Source organism: Mustela lutreola, chromosome 14 (assembly GCF_030435805.1).
Source record: "Mustela lutreola isolate mMusLut2 chromosome 14, mMusLut2.pri, whole genome shotgun sequence".
Lineage (NCBI taxonomy): Eukaryota > Metazoa > Chordata > Mammalia > Carnivora > Mustelidae > Mustela > Mustela lutreola.
In genome coordinates, this window is record NC_081303.1 from 16,864,380 (window position 1) to 16,891,879 (window position 27,500).

The following is a 27,500-nucleotide window of genomic DNA, read 5'->3' on the forward strand; positions in this document are numbered from 1 at the left end:
TCAATTTAATGAAATATGGTAGTATTTTTTTAAGTACAAATATCTTCATGTATTTTGACAAGTAGTATTTTTGTGGGAACAGTGGGAACTACAGAGAATAGTTTGTTAAGGTTAATAGTTTATTAAGGTTTTGCTGTGTTGAAATTGGAGCTGTGAAGTGATCTGACACCCATCAATTAGAAATGGGGCAGATGACTGGCTCAGTTGGAAGAGCATGTAACTCTTGATGTCAGGGTTGTGAGGTCAAGCCCCATGTTGTATGTAGAGATTTCTTTAAAAAAACAAAAAAGAAAGAAGAAACTATTTGTATAGACATACAGGAAACAGCATTGCAGAGCTTTTGGATTCCTTTTTGTTTTTGTTCAGATAAACTGGCAAACTGTTACTAAGAGCAAAAGTGAGAACTTTATGTTGTGATAACTATTATTTTTGGGTAAAATCCAGTGTGTTTTACCAACCTGTATAAAACTTAACATGTTAAAGAGAGCTGGAAGCCAAAAGCATTAAGAGCTTTTCTTGTGACTGGTAAATGAAAATGGTTGGAGTTTTGTGTACAAATAAAAGATAATGAAAATTGGGAAAAATAAGAAAGGATTTTGCATTTTGATATTTCATGAAACTGGAACTGCTATAAAAGAATTTGATAAGGGCGCCTGGGTGGCTCAGTGGGTTAAGCCGCTGCCTTTGGCTTAGGTCATGATCTGGGAGTCCTGGGATCGAGTCCCGAATCGGGCTCTCTGCTCAGCAGGGAGCCTGCTTCCCTCTCTCTCTCTCTGCCTGCCTCTCTGTCTACTTGTGATCTCTCTCTGTCAAATAAATAAATAAAATCTTTAAAAAAAAAGAATTTGATAAAAATAATAATAGCTAACACTTGAAAAAATAAACCAGTGTGCTGATTTTGGACACTTAGGTTTTGTGTTACCAAGACTGTGAAGTTTACTAATATATTTTTAAAAAAGATTTTATTTATTTATTTGAGAGAGAGAAAGAATGAGAAGAGAGCATGAAACGTGGAAAGTCAGAGGGAGAAGCAGACCTCCTGCTGAGCAGGGAGCCAGATGCAGGACTTGATGCTGGGACTTCAGGGTCATGACCTGAACTGAAGGCAGTCACTCAACCAACTGAGCCATCCAGGCACATTTTCAATTTGTACTGTGCTAAACGCTATGGCCTATAAAAATTAAAGTGAGATTGCTCTCTGCCCTCAGAATTTACACCTGTTATGACAATAAATATAAGAATGAGCTATATAGATTTAATTAGTTAGGAGAGTTAGTTGTTATCAGCTTTATTTTATCATCAGAACAGTACTCTTAGACAAGGAGGATGCTGATTTATTCTGTCAGACCTGCTCCAGCCTAGAAGTGTGGCTGCATGACTTCCCAAGGGCATTCACTGTAAGTGAAATTACAGTGTTGGTGGCTTTGACATATGGGAATGCAATTTTGCTTATTATTGCTAAATAAATCATTTCAAATTGTCATAATTTTCCTTTATATAATTTTGTATATTTCTAGGAATAAGAATCTTAGCTCCTTTGATCAAGATGAGTAGATATTGGTTATTATCTAATAACATGTACATTTTGTGACCTAAAGGTATTTTTCAAATCTACCTCATATATTAATTATCTATTGCTATATAACAAGTTACCCCCAAACTTAGTAGCTTAAAACAATAATAAACATTTATCTCAGGCTGTTGCTGTGTGTTAAGAATTTGGAAGCAGTTTCACTGGGTGTTCTGGCTCAGAGTATTTTTGTGTGTGATTGCAGTTAAGATATTACCTGGGACTGCAGTCATCTCAAGGCTTGACTAGGACTGGAGGATCTAATTCTAAGATAGCTCACTCAGATGGTATGCAAATTTGTATTGTATTTTGTTTTGTTTTTCAGGAGGTCTCAGTTCTTTACCACTCAGAACTCTCTATAGCGCTGCTTCTGTTTTTTTTAGTGGCTGGCTTCTCCCAGAATAGGCGATCCAAGAGAAGGCAAAATGAAAACTACAGTGTCTTTTATGACCTAGCCTTGGAAGCAGCACTCTGTTTTTATGCAGTAATCTATTGTTTATACAGGTCAGCTCTGTTTGGTTTGGGAGGGGTTGCACAAGAGTGTTATCATCAGGAAGCAGGAATCTTTGGGAGTCATCTTAGACTTAGGGGCTATTTGGTCCACCTGGTGTAAAAATCTAATGGTTAAGAAAAGTTTTAGAAATAAAAGGAAGAATATCAGAAATAGAGGTAAATCTTAGAAAATAGGGTTTCATTTGAAATAGTAGGCTATGTGTCTTTTTCTCAAGCATGGCTTATAGAATTTGCAGTGCTTGGGCAAGATACTTTAGTCACCTGAGTCTCAAATCTTCTGTGGTAAAATGAGAAATGCCTTTGCATTAAAGAGTTAAAGCTCTGTTTTTTAAGAGTTAATGCGTTAAAAAATTAAAGCAGTGTATTCAGAATACTCAAAATGATACCCGACAGTAGGTATTTAGTAAATGTAATAACTATAATTGCTTTTATTGTTGATCAGTATTTGTGGCCATTTCCTGAGCTCTCATGTATACCCAACCTAATCTAATCTAAGCCTGATCACTCTTCTGAAACCATTTATTGATAGTTATAGGTGAGCTCCTAATCCTCAGATCTAATAATATCCTCTTAGTCTCTTTCTTTTTGATCTCTAAGCAGCTTTTTATTTTTCTTTCCTTTAACTTATGGTTATATTTTTTTAAATCTTACATATGGATAGTTTAAGTTACAGGCTCTAAAGTAGAGAGTCAGAGTGTAGGCATCCTAATGTTAGCTGCTTTTCTTTATAATTCAGTTGTAGCATTCCAATTAGATAGAGAGATAGCATTCCATTTGGATAGAATAGACATCTATATTCACCATCCAGCTCAAGAGACAGAAGAATTATTAGTATAATGAACCCTTTCTCAATTGTTGTTTACTTAACTCAGATGTTTTCAGTTTTCTTTTTAAATTATTTTTCCAGTTTTATTGAGATATAATTGACACATAACACTATATAAATGTAAGGTATACAACATATTGATTTAATTAATTTATTATAAAGTGATTACTACTACCATAGTCTCAGGTAACACCTCCATCCCATCACATAATGACCATTTCTCTTTTGTGGTGAGAACATCTAAGATCTGCTCTCTTCACAACTTTCAAATATATAATACCGGTTTATTGGGTATAATCACCATGCTGTACATTAGATTCTTAGAACTTCTTAATCTTATAACTGGCAGGTTTTTTTTTTTTTTAAAGATTTTATTTGTTTATTTGACAGACAGAGATCACAAGTAGGCAGAGAGGCAGGCAGAGAGAGAGAGGGAAGCAGGCTCCCTGCTGAGCAGAGAGCCCGATGCGGGACTCGATCCCAGGACCCTGAGATCATGACCTGAGCCAAAGGCAGCGGCTTAACCCACTGAGCCACCCAGGTGCCCATAACTGGCAGTTTTTATCCTTTAATGAATATTCCCCCCTACCAACAGTACCCCAACACATAGGCATTGTAACCACCACTGTATTCTGAGCTTGGCTTCTTTAGATTCTCTGAGCTTGGCTTTTTTAGATTCCACATATAAGTGCTATCATACAGTATTTTTCTCTGACTTATTTCACTTAGATTAATGCCCTCAGCAGTTGTCCAAATTGTTGCAAATGACAGAATTTCCTTCTTTCTCATGGCTGAATGATATTCCATTATATATGTATATACCACATCTTCTTTATCCCTTTATCTTTTAACACTTAGGTTGTTTCCGTGTCTTGGATATTCTGAATAAATGCTGCACTGAACATGAAGGTGCAGGTACCTCTTCTCTAAGCAGCTTTTGATAGTTATTAAAGCTCTTCTTTCTTTTTTCAGTGTTAACATTAGTTTCAGGTATATAACATGGTAAGAATTAGATGTAATAATATAAAAACGTGCCACAGCTCTACACATTATGCTCTGCTTACCACATGTGCATCTATGATCTGTTACCATACAGACACTTTTACAATACCATTGATTAATATCTCTTCTTTCCTGAAATGCTCCTTTAATTTTTGTGGCCCTGTGTATATATATCTGATTTTTTCCTCGGTGTCTTCTCTGATGGTTTGTATTCCAAAAGTTTATGTGTTGGGACCACTTCTCACTTTCTGAGAAATTGCTTTTACCTAGAGCTTAGGCAGTTTCAAATCATCTTTATGTAAGATTTCCAACTCTTAACCACTAGCTCTGACGTATCTTTTAAACTGTAGATCTCTATTTTCATCTGTCTACTAACTATCTCAGTTATCCTATAGATACCCAAAATGGTTTGTCATCCAAATGCCTATCTTCTTTTTTTTTTTCTCAAGTTTTTTCTTTTGTGTTTTTTCAGGTCAGTAGTATCAGGAACCATCCTTCTTTTTACCTGGGCTCAAAATCTGGGAGATCTTTAGATCCCTTAGTTCATGTTTGTTTGTCTAGTCTTTCTTCTTTGCTTCTTGGTTTTTGCTTCTTGGTATCCCTCTCTTTACCATATTTCACCTGCTTTTTTCTTCCATTGCTACTGCCTTAGACTTTCAATATGCTGTGTTTATTTTTTTAAAGTATTTAGCATATTGTGTTCTACTTTACCTAGTGACTTCTTGTTTGAGTCATCATTTCTTCAGAGCCTGGCATAGTGTACAGAGCAGACATCCAGTGATGTTCATTGAATGAATAAAGCTTGGTAACTTCCTTAATGATGATATTAATACTCTAGAAATATTTATGGTGTGCCTCTTTTATACAGTTATAAGCAAGGTGGCTAAAACCCTAACTTTACATTCATATGGGGAACAAGTGACACAGATAACTAAAACATAAGGTAGAAATATTAAGTGCTATAAATGGTTTCATATAGAGTACTGTAGGATTTTAGAGGAGGGAGTGATAATTTCTACCTGGAGAAACCAGGACAAAGCATAAAAGAGGTTAAGTTTGATCTAGACCTTGAAGAATAGTTAAGATTTGGAAATTAGATTTTAAAGGTGTGGGTAGGGTGGGGGATTCTAGTAGAGGCAATAGTTATAAACAAAGGCAAAAGATGAAAGAAATATTGAGGTCCCCCAAATGAGTAATTATAATAATAAATAATTCATTCTGGCTTTGAAAGTCAGATGAAAGTGAAAGTGATTTTCTTCAGTTTGGAAGATAAGCCTAAAAGATAGTTTGGACCATTCTGGGTACCTTAGAGACCAGCAGAGGATTATGAGCTTTATTTTGTGGCTATTGGGAAATCTTTGTAAATTTTTAAGCTGGAGAATCAGATTGATGCTTTGCGAAGATTGATAGGGCAGCAGTTTGTAAGATATTTTAGAGAGATGAAAACCTATAGATTGGTAAACCAGTGAAGAGTTCACTGAAATAGTGTAGGTAAAAAGATAGGAGAGAATGAATGTAAATGAGGTTGTGATAGTGGCATTGATTGAATCAGATCACTAAACTGATGGATAGAAAGGAGAATGTAAGAATGTTAACTCTGGGGGCGCCTGGGTGGCTCAGTGGGTTAAAGCCTCTGCCTTCAGCTCAGGTCATGATTCCAGGGTCCTGGGATCAAGCCCCACATGGGGCTCTCTGCTCTGCAGGGAGCCTGCTTCCTCCTCTCTCTCTCTCTGCCTACTTGTGATCTCTGTCAAATAAATAAATAAAATCTTAAAAAAAAAAAAAAGAATGTTAACTCTGCTAGGACAGGGATTTTTATTTTCCTCATGACACCTCATTCCAGGTGTCTAGAGCAGTGCCTGGCACATAGTAGATACCCAGTGAATATTTGTTGAGTGAGTGATTACTGAGAGGGTAAATCTGTGTGATTTGGCTACTGGCAATGGCATTAAAAGAAGTGTAAAATGTGAGGAGAGCAGGCTTTGGAAAGAAATGAATTTTGGACATTCTGATTTTGTGTTAGGAGACATGTGGCTGACAATATAGTTTTGGGAGATATCCACATGGAAATAATAAAAGCCACATCAGTGAATGTGAGAATATATTAGTGCAGTAATTTATAAATGTGAATATAACATGACATGTTCCAAATTAGATCTTCCTATTTTATATGTTTTATACATTTAATAATTTCAATTATAATTTATGTTGTAACAATTTTTGCATATTAAATTGCCTTTTGCTGATGGGGTGCTTTTAAATTCTATGAAAATTGGCCCATGCATAATCAAAGTAGGGTTTTGTATTAAGTTTGTACAAGGGTACATTAATTTTGAACTTTAATATATTAAATTATAAGAAGTTGTGTAAGAGTTTTTATTGACTTTATAGCTTATTTCTGTCATCAAAAACAGAGCTAGGTTGGTTTATTTCTATATGGGGCTAGAAATGAGCATTAATTAGATGGTGATTCTTTGTATAGGACACATGAGAATGCTAGCTGCCCTCTTGAAGTTTATAATTTGATTTGCAGAACTGCCCTTAACACTTCAGTATCATGAAAACAAGCCTGATTTCTAAATAATGAGACAAAAACCAGGTCACAGGTAATGACCTATACATTATTCACAGAATACTCAGTATTTCTGGTGAAAAAATTAAAAAGGTAATGCATAAAGAGGAAGTAGAAACTGAAAAAGAAATAATTGAAAAAGAAATAAGTTTCTGGCGTACTGTAGATAAGCTCATGATGTACATATTTTGGAAAATACTTCAAAATTTTGTTATTCACAAGTTCCATTTAGAAAAGTTTTCAGATTAAAAAAGCTGGTGATGTAAACTTTATCTAATTATTAAACACTTTTAATAGAGATTATGATTTTTTTCAAAGATTTTGTTTATTCATTTGACAGAGACAGACACAGGGAGAGAGGGAGCACAGTGGGGGGAGTGGGAGAGGGAGAAGCAGGCTTCTTGCGGAGCAAAGAGCCTGATGTGGGTCTCTATTCCAGGACTCTGGGATCATGACCTGAGCCAAATGCAGACACTTAATGACTGAGCCACCTAGGCACCCCAAGATTATGATTGTTTTGAAGGTTTATGATAAATATCCCTTTCCCTTCCTCTTTAAATGCCTGTTTGTTTCATTGCTTATTAATCAATAATTAGATTCCAGTGTGCTGACTTTGAATATTGAAGTCAATGAGGACAACGTGGGTTAGATATTTTATTGATGGAGGTATTAACATTTATAGTATGATATATATGAGGCTAATGGTGATTTGATAGGAAGTATGAGTTTTTTTCTCCATTTTTTCAAAATTTTATTTAAATTCTAGTTAATATACAGTGCAGTGTTGGTTTTAGGAGTGGAATTCAGTGACTTACAGACAATACCCAGTTCTCATCATATCAAGTGCCTTCCTTATACCCGTCACTCATCTAGCCCATCTGCCACCCTTTCTATCCATCACTTCTAAGTTTGTTCTTTAAGAGGCTCTTGTGGTTTGTTTCTCACTTTTTCTTTTTTCTTTTTTTCCCCTCTCTCCCATATGTTCATCTATTTTGTTTCTCAGATTCCACATATGAGTGAAATCCTATGGTATTTGTCTTTCTCTGACTTTTTTCGCTTAGCATAATACACTCTAGCCCTATCCATGTTGTTGTAAATGGCAAGATTTCATTCTTTTTGAGGGGTGAGTAATATTCCATTGTGTTTATATACCACCCGGAAGTAGGAATTTTTTTAGCTTCTGATTTGAGTTTGTGAAAAGGCCTGTGAAATGGCTTGTGCTTTGCAAGGGGGATTAATGATGATCTACTATGTGTTATTAAAAATTAACAACATAAGAAATTTGAAATGGCAGTATTATTGAACATACATGTTAGGTTTGAGCTATACCCTATATCATACAACAGATATATATTTGTGTGTATGTGTGTGTGTGTGTGTGTGTGTGTGTATGTGTATGTGTGTGTATAGTAGAAAGTTTAATATAATTAGGAGACCTTGTTAAAAAAGCATATGCAAACTGGGATTTGCATTATTTTCTTAAGAGTCTGTAGATTTCCCATGAGAATTAAAAATAGAGTATGTTCATGACAGGGATTTTCTGAAAATGTCATAGCATATTCTAGATCATCTAGATGACTGTCTTATAAACTAGTAAATGCCAGGAGATTGTAGTAACCATGTTTATGCTTGTTTGGTCATGTTGGCTCTAAGTAGTATTATACTACCTTATGAAGAGTTAATTGGAACTGAGGTATATCTAATGCATAAATGATTTATTTATGTCCAAATAGTAGATCACCAAATGATGCCACAACCCAGTGTATGAACTAAGTTTTGTGGTATTTCACATTGGATTAGCTAACATTCTTTGAGTATCTTTAATGTTCTAAGTACTCTTCATGTATAACCACGAGTTATCATTATTATAAGGATTTGTGTTTTAAGAAGTTTTAATTCTTGAAATAGACCTGTGAGATATGTGTGATCACTTCTGTTGTACAGATGAGGACATTGTTATACAGAGAAGTTAATTTTCCGAAGCTTACATAGCTATTATAGTAGGGTTGGTTTTTATACACATTGTCCAATTCCATAACTCCTACCCACTGTACTATGCTACCTCATAGTAGGGAGAGGTAGTAAGAGGATTATATCACATCTAATAGTCATATAGGCATTCCAAATTTAGAAGAGCAGATACAATGACAGCATTGTATTCGTGTTGCCAGTTGAGATTTTGTTTCAGCAAACCTTTTTTTCCTGTCATGTTAATGTTGGTTGAATAGTATTGGTTTTGTGCTTGTGTTCGGATTTGATTTGGAAGATTTTACTGTTATATGAGTTGTTATAAGCATTAAAGGAGTTTTGTCTTAGTACATATATTTCAATAACATGACAGAAACAATTTAACACTCAGATTACAGTAGAGATGTTGAGATAAAAGATTGCTTTGAATCCTTTGAAAATCCAAGAAATTTATTGTTGGGTGTGTGGGAGGCTCTGTCAGTTGAGTGTCTGGCTCTTGATACCAACTCAGATCGTGATCTCAGGGTTGTGACACTGAGCCCAGCTTCGGTCTCTGCCCTTTAAGGGGAACCTGCTTGGGATCTGCTCCTCCACCCCTGCCACACCATGCTCTCTCTCAAAGTAAATAAATAGATCTTTTAAAAAAATCTAATTTATGTAATGCACATGAATGTATATTGATTTTTATTATACAAATTCAGAGGTGTTTTTATTTTGTTTATTTTAGGCAGGGAGAGGGAGAGAGAATCCTCAGCAGGCTCCATGCCCAGTGCGAGCCCAACACGGGGCTGGATCACAACGCTGAGACTGTGACCTGACCCAAAATCAGTGTCAAATGTGTAACAGACTAAGGCCACCCAGGTGCCTGCAAATTCAGAGTTTTATATAAAGTAATGGATATCCTTAAAGGAAAATAGCATAAATTGAGGAACCTCTTTGAATGTGTTTTTTTATGTATTTGGATTTACTATTCCTAACCCAGGCAAGTGCTTTCATATTATAAATACATAGATACTAATGTAGACATTACTTTGTAGGGTTTTTTCCCCTTCTTAGTTCCTAATTGGGGGCTATTCTCATGTCACAAGAAAAAAATGGTATCTATCCTGTTTATGGAGTTTTGTAGACAATATAGTAAAAAACTTAGAGGTTTCTATTCAGAGGAAAACCGAAGTAGTATGAAGGAGAAAGAATTGTCCCAGATTTTACTGAGAGTTGTGTTGATTGAAATGAAATTATGATTCAGTTTTACAATAAAAATGAAGGCTATCATTTTTCTTTTTATAAAATTTTAATCATCTTTTAAAAACTTAATTTAGTAAGCTTCCCTTTTGCAAATTTAATTCATTTTCGTAATATGTCAGTAAGGTACTGCCTAGTATCCTTTTGCAGTGTGCTTTGTTCATTTTTAAAATAATTTTCTTTGAGGAAGAAAGGTTTTTGAATTCAAGAACTATTTATTGAGCTTCTACTATGTAGAAGTCATCCTGCTTGTCATTAATGGTTTATTTCATTCTTGATATCATCATTTAATTTTGGTACACATGCCTGTTATACTCCAGAAGAACTTTATTCAGATATTTGAGTCTCCGATATTACCTGTTCCCATAATAGATTTATTTTTGTAAGCATTCTCTGGCTGGGTTTATGTGTTTCTTCTTATATTTTTCTATCTAGGGATTTATTTTCCTCTAAGTAATCTATTCATTTACTCTCTTGAAATATTTTATGGAAGACTCTAACATAACCACCACTCTATACTTGTGTAGGATTTTTAATATGAAATTCTAGTCCAAACTGACAAAGACTTTCAGATGTTTGATAAAATCTTCTGGACTAGCTTCTTTTTTTAGACCAGAGGTTAGTGGTCCTTGAGACATCTGAAATTGTAAAGAAAATAGTGAATGTATATACTTTGATCTTCAAAGAAGTTCCATACCTTTGTCATATATACTTAGGGCTTTTGTACATAAATAAGTTTAAGAATTAGTGGTCAGTAAACACTAGGCTGAGCTTCAAAGGTAATCTTAGAAAAGTTGTGATCCAATAATGAAGGTTCTGTAAAAAAAAAAAAAAAAAAGATTTCTGTTTGTGTGTTTTTAGATACCTCTTCTGACCAGTTCTTCTTCTTCTTCTTTTTTTTTTTTATTAAAGATTTTATTTATTTATTTGACAGACAGAGACGACAAGTAGGCAGAGGTAGGCAGAGAGAGAGTGAGAGAGAGAGAAGCAGGTTCCCCACCGAGCAGAGAGCCCGATGTGGGACTCGATCCCAGGACCCTGAGATCATGACCTGAGCTGAAGGCAGAGGCTTAACCCACTGAGCCCCCCCAGGCGCCCCCCAGTTCTTTTTTCTGATGCTGATAACCATTTCTCTGACACCAATTGGGTGTCTAGTAATTCACTTTAATTCTGATACGAACTATCCAGAGTTAGCACAGACCCCATGGATAAGGGCTTAGTCCCCCAAGACTGCCTTCACTTGAGATGCCAGCTATAAATGGGGTACCCAGGATACCCATACTTCTGCCTGGGTGACTACAAATCTTTGGCCACTGGTGATTGAATTCAGTCCCCAGCCATTCCCTCTTTCTCAGAGATCTGGGGGTGGGGCTGAAAGTTTTAACCCTCTAATCACATTAATCAGGTGGTCAGTTTTTCTGGGGACCAAACACCACCCTGAAGCTATTTCGCACCCCCTCCCCCCACTACCCACCATGAACTGTCTCAGTGTATAAAAGAGAGTAGATTCTAAAGGTTTCAGAAATTTGTGCCAGGAACCTGAAACAAAGAGCAAATTTTTTTTTATTATACCACAATTGCATTACTGTAGTGTCTCAAATTTTATATAAATAGTGAATCTTACTGAATGTTAAGGTTTTAAGCATGTGCACTCTTAAAATATTTAATTATACATAGTTTTCCTATGAAGATCTTTTTTAAAAAAAAGGGTTAAAATGAACAAAAATGTATTGATTAAAAATTTTAATTTTGTTTCATTGGGAAACTTTTTTACATATGTTGTCAAGCTTGGTTAGTCAGAGAACTAACAGATTGGTCACTGGTCTAAAGCAAATGATAAATTCACTTGGGAAGAATATAATTTACTAGATTTGAATATAGACGGGTTACCCAGAAGGTTTATTTCCTTTTTTTGGGGGGGGTTAAGCTTGAAAGACTCTAGGGCAGTGGTTCTGGGTGTGGGGGTGCTGTGTTGATTTTGACCCTCATGGGACATTTGGCAGTATATGGAGATATTTTTGGTTTTTACAGTTTTGGTGGAGGTGTTGCTACTGGTATCTAGATGAGCCTAGTGAGTCTCTTGATGCCAGGGATGATACTAAAAATCCTATTATGCACAGAGCAGCCCCTCAGCCTCCCCCCAGACAAAGAATTATCTGACTCCAAATGTCAGTTGGTGAGGGAGGTTGGAGGCCACTTTGGGAATCACCAAGTGTTAGATGGTATTTGAAGTTTCGAAGCTTTGGGACTGGATATAGCCACCTGTTTAGGACCAGCTCTTCAGCATTGGAGCCTTATCCACTCAGTTGATTCTACTATATTGATAGGTGTGGGGAAATGATTTTCATTACTGCTCCCAAACCACTTACTGGGAGACCAAACTGCAGCCATCCAAATTACCTAAATATTATTGGTAGTTAATTCACTGGTTTGGAAGAAAAACAATCTATAAATATATTTATAGTCCGGCACTCTTACGGAGGACATTCCACGCCTTCATTGAAGACTGTATCCAAGATAAAAAGAATTCCGGAGATTGTCTATGTAGCATGTGCGTGTACTTGACACTACTGAATTGTTAATGTGAAAATGGTTAAGATGGTAAATTTTATGTTCCTACAGAAAGAAAAAAGTTGTATCCATTGTTTCATGTTTTCTTAAGCACTGTTCCATATATACCTTTTGGACCATTGTTCTCAGTTTCTCTCGCTATTTTTTTTTTAGTCAAGAGAGTTTATGATCTCTCAGGAGAGTTTTCATTCTGTTCCCAATGCCCTTTAATTTTTAAAGTGTACATATTAGTCATTTTCTTAAAGATTGGACAATATTGGGTTGATATGAAAGTATAGTATTTGGGTTTCAGCTTACTAAAGTTAATTGAAGTACTAAATTCTCAATTTAGTAGTCTGGATTGTGTAGTTTGGATATTAAAAAAGAAGTAATTGTTTAGCATCAAATGCTGTTAGTTTAAAGATTACTCATTATTTCATGCACTTTTTTTTTCTTTTAATAGGCTTTCAAGGATATGCTGTATTCAGCTCAGGATCAGGCACCTTCTGTGGAAGGTAAGATGTACTAATCCCTAATTTAGTCACATAAAATCCCTTTTTAAGGGAAGATATTTTAAACTGCGTAGTAGAAAACTAATAAATCCTGCCCTGTTATACAGATCTTTTATGCTTTTGAAAATATATGTTATGATTACTTTATATTTCAGTCAGCTTTTTGTTAAGCTCACATTTACCTAAAATAGATCCCTTACAATGTCCTTGAATCACCTTAGCATTGTGAATCACAGATACTGGTTTAGAGTCAAAGTTCTTATCTGTATCATCTCCCTTCCCCCCAGTATATTTTTATATCTGTCTCTCTATCCATCCATCGGTTCATCCATCCATCCTTTAGTAAATCCTTAGTCCATAATTAGTCTGGGCAATTTAGTTTTCCTTTCTATTTATGCCATGTTTTTTTAGATTGGGATTAGCAAACAAAACAATGAAGCATATTTACTGTGTATATGTGTGTAGGTGATATAAACATGTATCTAAATGCATGTGCACACTTCAGCAGTCAAAAAATTGCTGATCTAAGGGCAGTAGTTGTCTCTCCAGTTACCTTTATTGAGCTTTTCTGTTATCTCAGCTTCTGCTCACTAGCTCATTCCTTATGGCTTTAACCTTTGGTAGGTTTGGACAGCTATAATTTAAAGTTGTAAGAGTTCTTATGTCATTAAATAATGGAGCTAATTCAAGAGTTATTTCTTGAGAGAGTATTTCCTCCGATGCTGGGTAATCTTTTAAAATTTCATACCACCTTTTTCTCAGGAAGGATGAATGTGAAAAAGTATATACCAAGAATAATCTAGATCGTGTGTATAGATTAATATATTTATAAGACACCAAACTGGAATTCTGTGAAGTCATTCTAGTGACAGGCTCTTGGAGGCTTATTTTTATGGCATGTAACAGATGCTTAAGTTGTTTAATATAAAAGTATAGGTCTATAATTAAAAAATCTCATTTCTTTGCCGAATCACTGAATTCTACTCCCGAAGCAAAAACAAAAAAAAACAAAAAAAACCCCCCACAACTCATTTTTTAAAATTACATAGAATTCTACATCTTTCATTTGCATTCAAAATGTGCTTCCTTTAACATCTTGAAATCCTTACCAGGGTATTAGCACTTGGGTATTAGTTTTATAATATGTTATTGAATTTTGGATTATAATAATATTTAATTTATTATTAAAATATATTTAATTTTCTAATGTTTAACAGAAAGTACTTATTTATCAAAATGTTCTTTATGTCTTAAAGAGTACCTCTCAAAATATTATAAAAATAATTTTCTTAAAATTTCATTTTAAGAAAAATGAAATTACATGGAAGTTTAACTGGTTCCCTCATCCTGTGTAATTTTTTATTATTGGTTCTTTTAATTTTATTATCAAGGTTGGGCTACTTATCTTTAGTTTTTCTTGTATGTTTTATCATCCAGTTTGTAACCAACTTATTTTGACATGTTCTGGTGATCCTCATTCATCCCTTCATGCCGGCTCATGTTGCTAGTGATTTTCATACACTTTTAACTGTTATTAGAGAGAAACTGAATTCTGTGATAATATGTTAAAATGCTTATAATTAAGAACGTTTTTTATCTCATTGCTCAGAGATGTTAACTTTGGGCCCTGTTGTAAAGAGAGTATTGTGGCTGATCATAAAGATGTATATGCTGCTTTCATAAGGGAAATATTATGCACTTGTTTGTTCTTTCTAATCTCAGATTGGAGCCATGTAACTATATCTTCTTAAATGAATTCTTCTCTTTTGAGGTACTTAAGAATCAAAGGTATTGGAAAGTGGTTTACAGAAACACTATTCTGTGTAGTATTGAGGTTAGAAGATGTTATCGACTATAATTTTGTCTCATTTGATTGTGATACTATATTAATTTACTGTCTTTCTGTGGTGTTAAATTTGAATGCTAATTATTTCTATTATTTATTCTTACCATTATGTTTTTATTGCTTTTATTTAGCTGTTATCTATAAATAAAGCAGCGTAAGCCTATCTATCAACAAATCTAAGATAGGGCTTTCAACTTTAACATTTTTTTTTTTTAAAGATTTTATTTATTTATCAGAGAGAGAGAGGGGGAGAGAGCGAGCACAGGCAGACAGAATGGCAGGCAGAGGCAGAGGGAGAAGCAGGCTCCCTGCTGAGCAAGGAGCCCGATGTGGGACTCGATCCCAGGACGCTGGGATCATGACCTGAGCCGAAGGCAGCTGCCTAACCAACTGAGCCACCCAGGCGTCCCAACATTTTTTTTTTTAAAGATTTTATTTACTTATTTGACACAGTGAGAGAGAGATCCCAAGTAGGCGGAGAGGCAGGCAGAGAGAGAGGGGGAAGCAGGCTCCCTGCTGAGCAGAGAGCCCGATGTGGGGCTTGATCCCAGGACCCTGGAATCATGACCTGAGCCGAAGGCAGAGGCTTTAACCCACTGAGCCACCCAGGTGCCCCAACTTTAACATTTTTTAAAGGCAAAATGTTTGCTAGGCCTTGATTTTGTTTTAAAATAATGCTTTTTTCTCTTTTTCTTCACCTTTTTTTTTTTTTTTCCTACACCTTAAGTTTTTAGTAGACTTAAAACTTTTGGTGCCAGTGAGCAAGTTTTTTCTGTCTTACAACTGAAGTATATCCTAAGTTGATAGTTCTCAATTGTGCTGTATGTTTAATTCAGTTTACTTGTGTTTGTTTTGTTTGTTGTATACAAATACTGATACTTTGTTCCCATCTCGAACAAATTAAAGTAGGATCTGGGAGTGAAGCCCAGGCATTGATAGTTCTACACTCTCCTAGGTGATTCTAATAAATAGCCAAAGTCTAGAACCCCTGCCATAAATCTTAAATAATTTTATATCAATATGATTAATGCTAACTTCTTTTAGATAGTAATTAGCCAGTAGGTTTACAAGATTCTTAAGTTCATTGATAATTAGATTATTCTATTAGAATACAGGAGCATTTGTTTTTTATAGCATCCAGAGGACGTTTATATTTTTCAAAATATTTATTGTATTGAATCAAATCTAAGTAATTAAGAGCTATACTGAATAATTACATGTGTTGAATGGTTATAAGGTACATCATTATTCAAGTTAAAAAACATTTTTGCTGGGGTGCCTTGGTGGCTCAGTCAGTCAAGCATCTGCTTTTGGCTCATGTCGTGATCTCAGGGTCCTGGGGTTTAGCCCCACATCAGGCCCCCCGCTCAAGTGGGGAGTCTGTTCCTCCTGATGCCTTCCCCCTGCTCACTCTTTCTGTCTCTCAAATAAATAAAATTTATGAAAACAGAAAAATTTTGCTAACTTATTACTTTAGATGAGTTATAGTAAAATAAATAGCTTTCTCATTCAAGGTGACTTGAAATGGGTTCTGTAAGAGTGAAGTGGTTTATTTGATAAAAGGCATAGTATATGAAACTGTTGATAAGAAGTTGACCACAGACACAATTTTTTATACCAGTGAGTCATTTTCTCGCAACTGTGTAGGACATTTCAATGCCTTTACCCTTTGTTAATAAAGTGGGCTTTTTCCTCACTTAAAAAAACCCCACCAAACAAAATAATTTCAGTGCATTAAGAAATTAAGACATTTTCACCTAAAGTTGCTTTTTTTTTTTTTTTTTTTAAAGATTTATTTTATTTTATTTTATTTGACAGAGAGAGATCACAGGTAGGTAGAGAGGCTGGCAGAGAGAGAGAGAGGGAAGCAGGCTCCCTGCTGAGCAGAGAGCCCGATGCGGGACTCGATCCCAGGACTCTGAGATCATGACCTGAGCCGAAGGCAGCGGCTTAACCCACTGAGCCACCCAGGCGCCCCTAAAGTTGCTTTTTTTACTCAAATAAATAAGCATTCAGATTTATGGTATTTTGCTGCATTCATCCTTTCAGAGTAAATTACACGTGTCATTCATTTATATATTGATTCATGAAAAATAAAGGGTCTCTTTTTATTTAAAGTAGATGTCTTATAATTATAATTAAGAAGTGCTCATATTCCAAAACAATATACATAAGAAAGTTTAAGGACTTATTCTCAGGCATTCTTTATCAATTTATTTTTAATCTCTTTTGATATATATCATTACTTACTCTTCTGGATAATCTGTTTTTTTGTTAACTATTTACATTTGGAAATGTTCTGTGACTTAGAAGATGACTTAAATTCCATGTTAAAGCTCATAGGATTTATTGATTTTTTAAATAATGGCATTAATAATTAAACATTTTAGTATTTAAATTGGCATTTTTTTTTCCTGCAGAAAGACTTGTAGAGCAGCATACCATGACAGTAGAATGAGAATATTAAAGTGACTAGAATTGTGGATTTTTTTTTAATTTTTAATTTTTTTAATTAACATGTATATATATATATATATATATATATATATATATATATATATATATATATATATATATATCCCAGGGGGTACAGGTCTGTGAATCGCCAGGTTTACACACTTTACAGCACTCACCATAGCACAGACCCTTTCCAATGTCCATAACCCCACCCTCCCCACCCTCCTCCCCCCAGCAACCCTCAGTTTGTTTTGTGAGACTGAGAGTCACTTATGGTTTGTCTCTCTCCCAATCCCATCTTGTTTCATTTATTCTTCTCGTACCTCCTTAACCCCCCATGTTGCATCTCCACTTCCTTATATCAGGAAGATCATATGATAGTTGTCTTTCTCCGATTGACTTATTTCACTAAGCATGATACCCTCTAATTCCATGTGGATCTTTTTTTAATGTCAAGATCAGGTATACACTTAGAATCTGTGGAGTCAGTCTTTTGTAGAATAGTGTTTCAAGGAATTTTTGGAAAGTGATGTGAAAAACTGTTAAACTCTATTGTGTTTTTACAATTCCTGCTGCTAGTGAGGTACTGGGTATTTGGGACAGGTTAATTGAAGCTGCCAGCTAATGGTTCTCAGCAGAAAACCAGCGACACCTTAACAGGATTATTTTGAGACAAAACAGTTTAGTATAGATGTGAAAAGAGACCACTTAATTGCAATACCCATTTGACGTAGTCAAATTTTCAATAATAGAGAACTAGTGGTAAATATAAAATGATGAATTAATTTTTTTTTTTACCTTTTCTTTCATGCTTTTTGTCTTTCCCCATTTGGTATCTCAGCCACTTTATGAAATTAATCTACTTGGGTAAATAGTCACAACTTTTTTGGGGGGGAATTTCCCCCTTTCCCACGGTACTTTTGATTTACATAGTTTATATAGATATAAATTTATACACTAATATTATTTATATACTATATTAATCAATTTTTTATTTTCTCTGATTTAATTTCAAGTAAAGCTTCAGGCTTTGACATTCTCTTTTTAAAATATACTTTCTTTTGTTTAGAAGCATTACTGTTTTCTGCTCTTTACTTGTGACAGCAAAATAGCATCTGACAGTCAACCTAGGTCACAGAATTAAGAGATCATTGACATTTCTAACTGAAAGGGACTTCATAAGATCATTTTGCCTCACCCTCATTTTAGATTTGTGTGATCTGAGACCACATTAATGTTGCATGGCTCAATAAGGACAATCAGGATCATTAATGTTGTATGTACCTAAAAAAGAGAGAATTCCAGAGGAAAAAACCAATATTGAAACATAAAAGTGACTTTTTTATATTGACTTTGCATTTTTATCCAAATGATATATTTGAATACAATTTTTAATTGGGTGTGCGTGTGTGTGTGTGTGTGTGTGTGCACGCGTAAAAAAGATTATTTATTTATTTATTTGGTCCTGAGAGACAGAAAGGCAGAGGGAGAAACAGGCTCCCCACTGAGCAGGAATCCTAATGCGGGACATGATCCCAGGACCCCAGAATCATGACCTGAGCTGAAGGCAGATACTTAACCATCTGAGCCACCCAGGTGCCCCGTAATTGAATATTTTTTTTGAGTCTCTGTATTTTTAAAAGATTTATGAAGTGTTAATAGTGAATAATACTGAACTGTATGACTTGCTGGGGAAAAGCTGATTTTATCTTTTAAGAACTCTCTCTCTGCTCATTTTTGTTGTTGTTGTTATTCCGCATGGTTCCCAGAAGTATTGGGGGCAGTTTATAGAATTAAAATTATTGGGTGATAGGAGTTACAGGGGTTAGAATAAGGGAGAAATTAAGATATAATAAATAGTACTATAAAGCTCCAGTAAATTTAGTATGTAGACTTAGATATTTTAAAGATCTTAGAACAGAAAAAGAACATCAGGTAAAAATTAAGGAAATCTAAGTATATTATAGACGTGAGTTTATAATAATGTTTCAGTTTTGGTTCATTAATTGGGACAAATTACCATACTTATATAAGATGTTAATGATAGTGGAAACTTGTGGGGGGTATATGAGAACTCTGGACTATCTTTGTAACTTTTTTGTGAATCTTAAACTATTCTGAAAGAAAACATTTATTTTAAAAAAATAGATGCCTTAAGGTTTTATACAATTGCTAGAAGCTAATTGTAAATTCCGCTCTGAATTTTCTGGGGTTAAGGAGATAGATGAGAGAATGATTAACATCACATAAGGTAGATTTATATCAGTTTCTCAGAAAGAGTTCAGCTGGGTGGCTTAGTCCTTAAACATCTCACTTCAGCTCAGGTCATGATCCTTCAGGCTCCCTGTGTAGCAGGAAGCCCACTTTTTCCTCTCCCACTCCCCCTGCTAGTGTTTCTCACCCCTCACCCCCCGCTGCTATTGTCTGTCAAATAAATAAATAAAATCTTAAAAAAAAGAAAAAATAAAATCTTAAAAAAATAAATAAAATCTTAAAGAAAGAAAGAAAGAAAAAGTTCTGCTGTTAATGGCCATGAGATTTAAGAGAAATTCTTCCTTTGGACCTTCATGAAGAGTATTTGGTGTGGTGATTAGTATCCCCAACAGCAGTTTTACAAAGAGCATGACAGTGGAGTTTCATAAGGCTCCTTTTTACAGTCCAAGGGTATAATGTAGAAATTTATTACTCTGACCAAAGGACCCCAAATAATCTGGTCCTGGGGTCATGACCTTACCTTTTACCATTTTCTCCCTTGGTTACTAGGCTCTAGTAGTCATTTTGCTTTTCTTTCTAAACCTAAATTAGGTCTAGTTTACTCTTAGAACAAGGCTTTTTAGCTCTCTACCTGAGGAGAATCATTTAATTCTTGTGGCTATGTCCTTCAAAGGGCATTCTGAATATCCAATCTTATATAGCCACTCAGTCACTATAAATTTTATCATGCCATTTTATTTATTTCTTGGCATATTATTTGTCACTTTCTGGTATCTTATGTATTTATTTTTCTCATTGATTTATTAGTTTTCTTGAGACCAATATAAGTCCCTTTAGACCAGAGATTTTTGTCTTTTTTTGTTTGATACCTTGTATCTGAAATACCTTATGTATTTATTGAGCACATCAATGAGTAGGAATAAAATGAATCCTTTCCCTCAATCTTCTTTGAAGCCAAAGTACTATTTGTGGTGAAAAAAAAGGAGTAGATTGGCCTAGCTTGCTTCTTGTTTTTATTTTTGTTTTTTAATTTTTAACTTAATCTTGAGATGCAGAATTTTGCCTTCTGGTTAGATGGCTAAGCATATTATTCGTTGTTGTTTTATAATGCTAATGCTGTAATTTCATAAGGTATAGTCTGAGATGACACATGTAGCATTTCTTTAAAACCAGTAGGAAAGCAGATGAGATTTTAATTTAAAGATTTTGTGTTTTTGTGGCATTGTGTTATCTTGATGCTGAGCGTTGAGTTTCATTTGACTACTGAGAAATCATTATTTTATAAGCTGTTGAGTGACTATTTTTTGTAAGACAACCTGCTTATTTTTGTGGTTTTTTTGTGTGTGTGTGTGTTTGATATGCTTTCTTTTGAAAATAATGAAATAAGCATAAATCTGAAAAATCATGTATGAATTATTAGAATTTTTAATATATTTCAGCAGAATATTTATTCAGTGGAATATAGTTTTTAGATTATTTGTTAAAATGGAAAGATTTACTGATGCTTTGTTTTCCTTTCACACTCTGCCTCTCCTTATATTCTTTTTGATGGGGAGTTTATATAGCTAATATTAGCCTAGTACAGCTCTCTGACTCAGTTGGCTTAATATAACTATCTGATTTTCTGAAGTGGAATGAATAGATACAGTTAAGAACATAAGTCAGTGACCACAACTACACCAGTCTCTGCTATTCTGCCATGTCTTTTGTTTTCCTGTGCCCTCCCCAGTCTTGTAAACAGGTTTTGTTGGATCATTTTTGCTTAGGTTTCCTCTGCTTATTCAGCTTGGTTAGCAGATGTGTTACAGTCTCCCTAAGCTCCTTAGAATTCAGCTCTTAGTGGCATTGATGATGAAAGTATGCTTGTAAATTATTCATTACGATTATATGCTTGAATGGACAGAGTCCACTTCAGGCATCTTCTTCTACCTCACCTCTGTCCCCAGGTCTTTGTTGTTTTAACAGATGTGAGCTTGCTTTTTAGTTTTAGAGAATGGAAGACTGAATTGCATTTCTAAAATTCATGAAGTAGTTTTTGCATGTGTGTGATTACTGTCAAATCTATGCATTCATAATATATTACTTTTCTCATATTTATAATCTTGTATCTCCCCTTCCCCCCAGTTTTCCATTTTGTGTATCATTATCATCCTTAAAAATTATTTATATGACTCTTCTGAACTGGAAATAAAACTATTTTATATTTATAATAGGGAGAGTTCTGTCTAATTTGCTATATTTTCAGATTGTCTTTTCCACTTGTCTGTTAGTACTGTTTAGTCATTTATTATTGATTTTCAAAAATATTTCTGCTTGTAATGGGTTAATATTACATGAGAAGACTATATACCAGCGACTAGTAGAGAGTTTAGCTGAAAAAATGAAATACTGATTCATTTGTAGTCGTTGCAACCTTGTTTTTAGAGCCATTGAGAAATACAGATGGCTAAGAGTGAAAGTTGAGACAAGAGCCAAGCCAACAAGATAATTATCATCTCTATATCAATGATATACTTTTTAATCCTCTCATTAACTTCTTTAAGAAAGGATAAGAAGATCTGATTGATATTCAAACCATGTAATAAAGTTTTCCTTCTTTTTTTCTTCCTTCTTTCCTTCCTTCCTTTCTTGTTTCCTTCCTCCCTCCCTCCCTTCCCTCCTTCCTTTTTCTTTCTTCTTTTGGATTTTAAAAAAATCGAAGTACAGTTGACACACACTACATTAGTTTCAGGTGTATACTGAAGTTATTTCTGAAGAGTATTATTTCATGTTTAAGTGGAGTAGAATTACATATTCATGTATATTGCAGAAATGGCCACTTCTAGATAGTATTATTACCTGCAAAAATAATCTGTGTGTTCCATAAAGGTGCCACTAACCTCAGGCTAGTTCACTAATACGAAAGACGTGCTTCTGAATAGTAAATAGTACTGCTCTTCAAGTTGACGAAATGCCTTCTTTTTTTACTAAAAGAGAATTAAATATAATTGGATGCTCATTGCTAAAACACAAGATAATGATGTAAGTATGGCGTAAAATGATGTGACAAAAATGATTATCAAGTCTGAGTAGTATATAGGTAACAAGCTAGAAGAAAGGAAGAAACACTTGGGACACAGGTTTATAATCCTTTCTTTGCATACCACAAAAGCAAAGTGTTTTCAGTGTTTCAATTTTTCCTTCCCTTCTAAAAATCAATAACATATAAAAATACTGTATCACACAGTGCCTTTTTTAAAAATTGTAAGTTTGAGGGACAGAGGTCATGAAGTAGAGGGGATAATTATAAAACATTAAATCATGAAACAAAAAAGCTTTGGGAATTATTGGTATACTCTGTGTGGTAGAGGAAAAGATAATATATCAAATGATTGAACTTGATGATTTCAGATAGAGTTTCCTTAATTAGCTATTGGACATCTGGAACAATTGTTAAAGCTTCAAGATGGCAGACTTTAAAGTAAGATAAGTTTTTTTTTTTTTTTTAAAGATTTTATTTATTTATTTGACAGACAGAGATCACAAGTAGGCAGAGAGGCAGGCAGAGAGAGAGAGAGAGAGGAGGAAGCAGGCTTCTTGCTGAGCAGAGAGCCTGATGTGGGACTCAATCCCAGGACCTTGAGATCATGACCTGAGCCGAAGGCAGTGGCTTAACCCACTGAGCCACCCAGGCGCCCCAAGATAAGTTATTCTTTATGCTCTTTGTTTTCTTTGGGCAGGACCACTATAGCTGTTTAATGAAAGAATGCCACTGAAAAAGGTGGAAAGAAACATAAAAAGTTATGATCAGTGAGTAGCTTCCAGCAGTAGATGTACATCATTGAATAAAAGAAACAAAAATTCCTGCCTTCAAAATGGAAAAGATGCTCAAAAAATTAGAGCCACAATAGCTTCTAATTATTGAGCCAATATGAGGAAGGAATATTTGAAAGAGTAGTTAATTCCTTGTATTAGTTTTCTGTGGCTGTTTTAACAATTTACCACAAACTTAGTGCCTTAAAATGAGAAAAATTTATTCTCTCACAGTTTTGGAGGCCAGAGTCCGAAATCCAGCTGCACTTGTGGAGTGTTGGAAGAGAACTTGCTGCTTCCAGCCTTTAGTGGTTGCCTGTTTGCTTGGCTTGTGACCACTTTTCCTCCAATCTCTGCTTCTTTATTTTGCCTTCTACTTTGTTTATTCTCCTCTGTGTATCTAAGTACATTTGTCATTGGATTTAAGGCTACCTAGATAATTCAAGATGATTTCTTCTCAGGGTCATTAATTACGTCTTAAAAATCCTTTTCCTAAATAAGATAACATTACAGGTTCCAGGGATTTGACATGGATGTCTTTTGGCTGGGGTGGTGATGGTAGTGTTTTTTTGTCTTACCACATCTCTAATTCTAAATTGAAAGAAAGTACATTGTAATGCTCTTACTTCAAATTGTAAAACACATCATCTACAGGTCCACATGAAGCATTTGGTTTTACATTCTAATCTAACCACTTTGAAAGGAACCGTCAAATGATGTCAAAGAAAAATTCAGTTATGACACCCAAAAAGTAAACAGCTGCTCAATAGACAGGCTTGAGTGTATAAAATAAAGGACAGTTTGGGGACCTGGGTGGCTCAGTTGATTAATGGTCTGACTCTTGATTTCAGCTCAGGTCATGATCTCAGGGTTACGGGATGGAGCTCCGTGTTGTGCTCCTCACTGGTCAAGGAATTTGCTTGAGATTCTCTCCCTTTCCCTCTACCTCTCTCTCTGCCCCTTTCCCCACTCACATGTACTTGCATGCTCTCTTTCTCAAATAAATAAATAAAATCTTTAATAAAATTAAAAAATAAAGGACAGTTTATTAGCATGTAACCAGAGTTAACCTGTAAAGTATCTAAACCATCCCTCCTAAGAATTTCTTTTATATTTCTAGTATCTACTCTCCTTCCTGGGGGAAACAAAAGCAAACCTCTTCCTAGAATACAAGTTAAGTGTCCCCTCTTCCCTCCAAAATTTCTACTATGGGAATTTTCAGAGATATACAAATATAGAGAATGTATCCAGGATCCCATTTACCCATCACGCAGCTTCAGTCATTATCAGTACAATGCCTAATCTTCTTTCATTCCATCTCCCAATTAGTTTGAAGCAAATTCAAACTATATTATAGTTTGAATTTATATTACAGATTGAAATTATATATATGCAACTACTTTTAAAGGATAATCTCTGGCCCCATTACCAAAGTAGAGTTGATACACATAAAAATACTTTTTTAAAAAAGATTTTATTTATTTATTTGACAGAGAGAGATCACAAGTAGGCAGAGAGGCAGGCTGAGAGGAGGAAGCAGGCTCCCTGCCGGGCAGAGAGCTTGATGCCGGGCTTGATCCCAGGACCCTGGGATTATGACATGAGTTAAAGGCAGAGGCTTTAACCCACTGAGCCACCCAAGTGCCCCTACACATAAAAATATTAATACTAATTTCTTAATATTAAATATCTGACAGGATTCACATTTTCCTAAGTGTTTTCTACTCTTTAAAAAAAAAGATTTGTTTGAATAGGGACCCAAATAAGATCCATCTTTTGATAAATTGCAGATTGATTAATAAGTCTCTTAATTCTCCATTGACTTATAATGGCACCATCCAATACAGTAGTAGTATATAGCTATTTAAATTAATTAAAATTAAAATGGAATATTCTGATCCTTAATCATCAAGTGCACAGTAGCCACATGAGGTTAAAGGTAACCTTATTGGATAGCACAGAATATTTCTCTCTTTGAAAAAAGGTGTCTTGGGGTACCTGGGTGGCTCAGTGGGTTAAAGCCTCTGCCTTCAGCTCAGGTCATGATCTCCGGGTCCTGGGATCGAGCCCCGCATCTGGCTCTCTGCTCCACGGGGAGCCGGCTTCCTCCTCCTTCACTCTCTCTGCCTGCCTCTCTGTCTACTTGTGATCTCTGTCTGTCAAAAAAATAAATAAAATCTTAAAAAAAATTATTGAAAAAAGGTGTCTTGGTCAGAGTTGATCTATAGTATAGGTTTCCCCTCCAACTCTTCTGTTTATTTTGCATTTTCTGTTTTTCTTTTTTAAAATACTATTGTTATTTGGTAGAACAAACTGGCTAGTTTGGTTTTCTTTGTCTCCAAGAGTCTGGATTTTACTGATTACATTCATGTGGTATACCTTAATATGATTTCTATTCTTGGTATCTCCTGTAAATTTGTAGTTAAATCTAGAGGCTTGATCTAATTCAAATTAAATGTTATGCATATGTTTTTTTTTTTCTAAGAACATTTTATACATGTGGATGTTTACTTCTATTAAGAGGGATATGTAATATCAGATAGTTTCTGTTTTTGTAATGTTACTAGCTATTGATGATCAGTGCCTAGCCCTAGATCCATGACTTTACTGAGTTCACAAAATGGTAATATTCCAGCATTCCTGTGTTTATTAGCCAGAATTTTATAAAAGAAACTTCCTTTCATAAACTGGTTATTTTTAGCTATGGTTTTAGAAAAGGTAGAGTAGTTGCCTACTTTTTACCATTTATTTTCTACTTTTCAAAATAATATTGATTCTCTAACATTTTCTGAAGATGAGTGGTGAAATTTTTTTTAAGTGTATTAATGAATTAATATGTTTAAACATACTTAGAATGTTTTGGTCCAGTATAGTTTTATCCGTATTATTGATGAAATTTTAAATTTTGGACCAGTAGGAGCCTCTTCAGGTGATTTCCTCACTTGTTTTGATATGACTGTCATAACCTTTGATAGCTTCTTTTCTATCTGATATGATAGATTTTTTCCACACTCATGTATTTCCACGGGTGGCATCTGGGATTAGCTATTTTGCAAAGGAGGCTAATTTCTTTTAGTGATAACCAATGAATCTTAATATCTTTAGAAGCCATACTGGTCACTTCTTTCAAAGTATCAGTAATACTGAATTATTCATTGTTTTAGATTTTCCTTTCTAGCAGAAAGAAATACCTATACATATATACTTACACCTGCCTCCGTGAGTCTTCACACACACACACACACACTTAAAGTAAAAAAAAAATTATATATACATACATGTGTGTTTGTTCGCATGCGTATTTAAAAGAGATAAAATACCTGTTCTTTTTATTTTTTAATAATTTTTTTTAAAAGATTTTATTTATTTATCAGAGAGAGAGCGAGCACAGGCCGACAGAATGGCAGGCAGAGGCAGAGGGAGAAGCAGGCTCCCCGCCGAGCAAGGAGCCCGATGTGGGACTCGATCCCAGGACACTGAGATCATGACCTGAGCCGAAGGCAGCTGCTTAACCAGCTGAGCCACCCAGGCGTCCCAAAATACCTGTTCTTTAAAGCTTAGATTTCTTAGTATACTTTCGACTTGAAAGTATCTACTCTAACTGAAAAAGTGAAATGCGATGAATTTTAAGATTGAGTAACATTTTTAGCATAACTCCATGTACAGCTTTTTGGGATTAGAGTGTTGGGGGTAGAGAATCTACCTGTCCTGATTAAATTTTCATTTTCTTTATTGAAGGTTGAGTGGTGAAACATAGTTTATCACCTGTGAGATGGAGTGCCAATTTGTGGTTCTTGATGAGAATTTGATCAGTTATGTGCTTGTTACAAGAGGTGCAATCAGTGAGGTTAGAAAGGGAAATTGAATTTATATTGGTGTGTTATCACATGCGATTAATTTTGCATATATACCTGAGGCACATGAATCTTAAAGTTTGAAATATCTACACTTTGAATCAGGCATTGCAAATCTAGTGTGATTAAATATATTTAAGAGTTCTATTGTTCGACAGTTGCTGTGCAGTTCCAAAATATGTTCTGATTAGGCTGTTCACAAAGGAATCTTTTAGTACTATAATGAGAAGGTAAAATAACTAAATTTATGTATTCCTTTTAGAAAGAATGGAACAGAATAAGGTGATTTATGTTGTAAGATGTATTATTTTTATACTCTTATTTTCCCTGACTGGGATGCCCCTCATCTTAGTAGAAGGATGGATTGCTGTTATCTTTTTAAAAGACTACAACCATGGGGTGCCTGAGTGGCTCAGTCAATTGGGTGTCTGCCTTTGGCCCAGGTCATGATCCCAGGGTCCTCAGATCGAGCCCTGTATTAGGCTCCCTACTTGGTGGCGAGTCTGCTTCTCCCTCTAGCTCTAGGCCTCCCCCTGCTTGTGTTCTCTCCCTTTCTCCTGTCAAGTAAATAAGTAATATCTT

At 34.9% G+C, this 27,500-nt stretch overlaps 1 protein-coding gene across 1 annotated transcript in view; it reads left to right on the forward strand.

The window, feature by feature from the left end:
* Nucleotides 1-27,500, forward strand: part of XPR1 (xenotropic and polytropic retrovirus receptor 1) — a 255,791-nt gene that overhangs the window by 20,062 nt on the left and 208,229 nt on the right. The window contains exon 2 of the mRNA XM_059146831.1: nucleotides 12,707-12,758. Within this exon, the coding sequence (XP_059002814.1) occupies nucleotides 12,707-12,758 (52 nt within the window). The remainder of the gene's footprint in view (nucleotides 1-12,706; nucleotides 12,759-27,500) is intronic.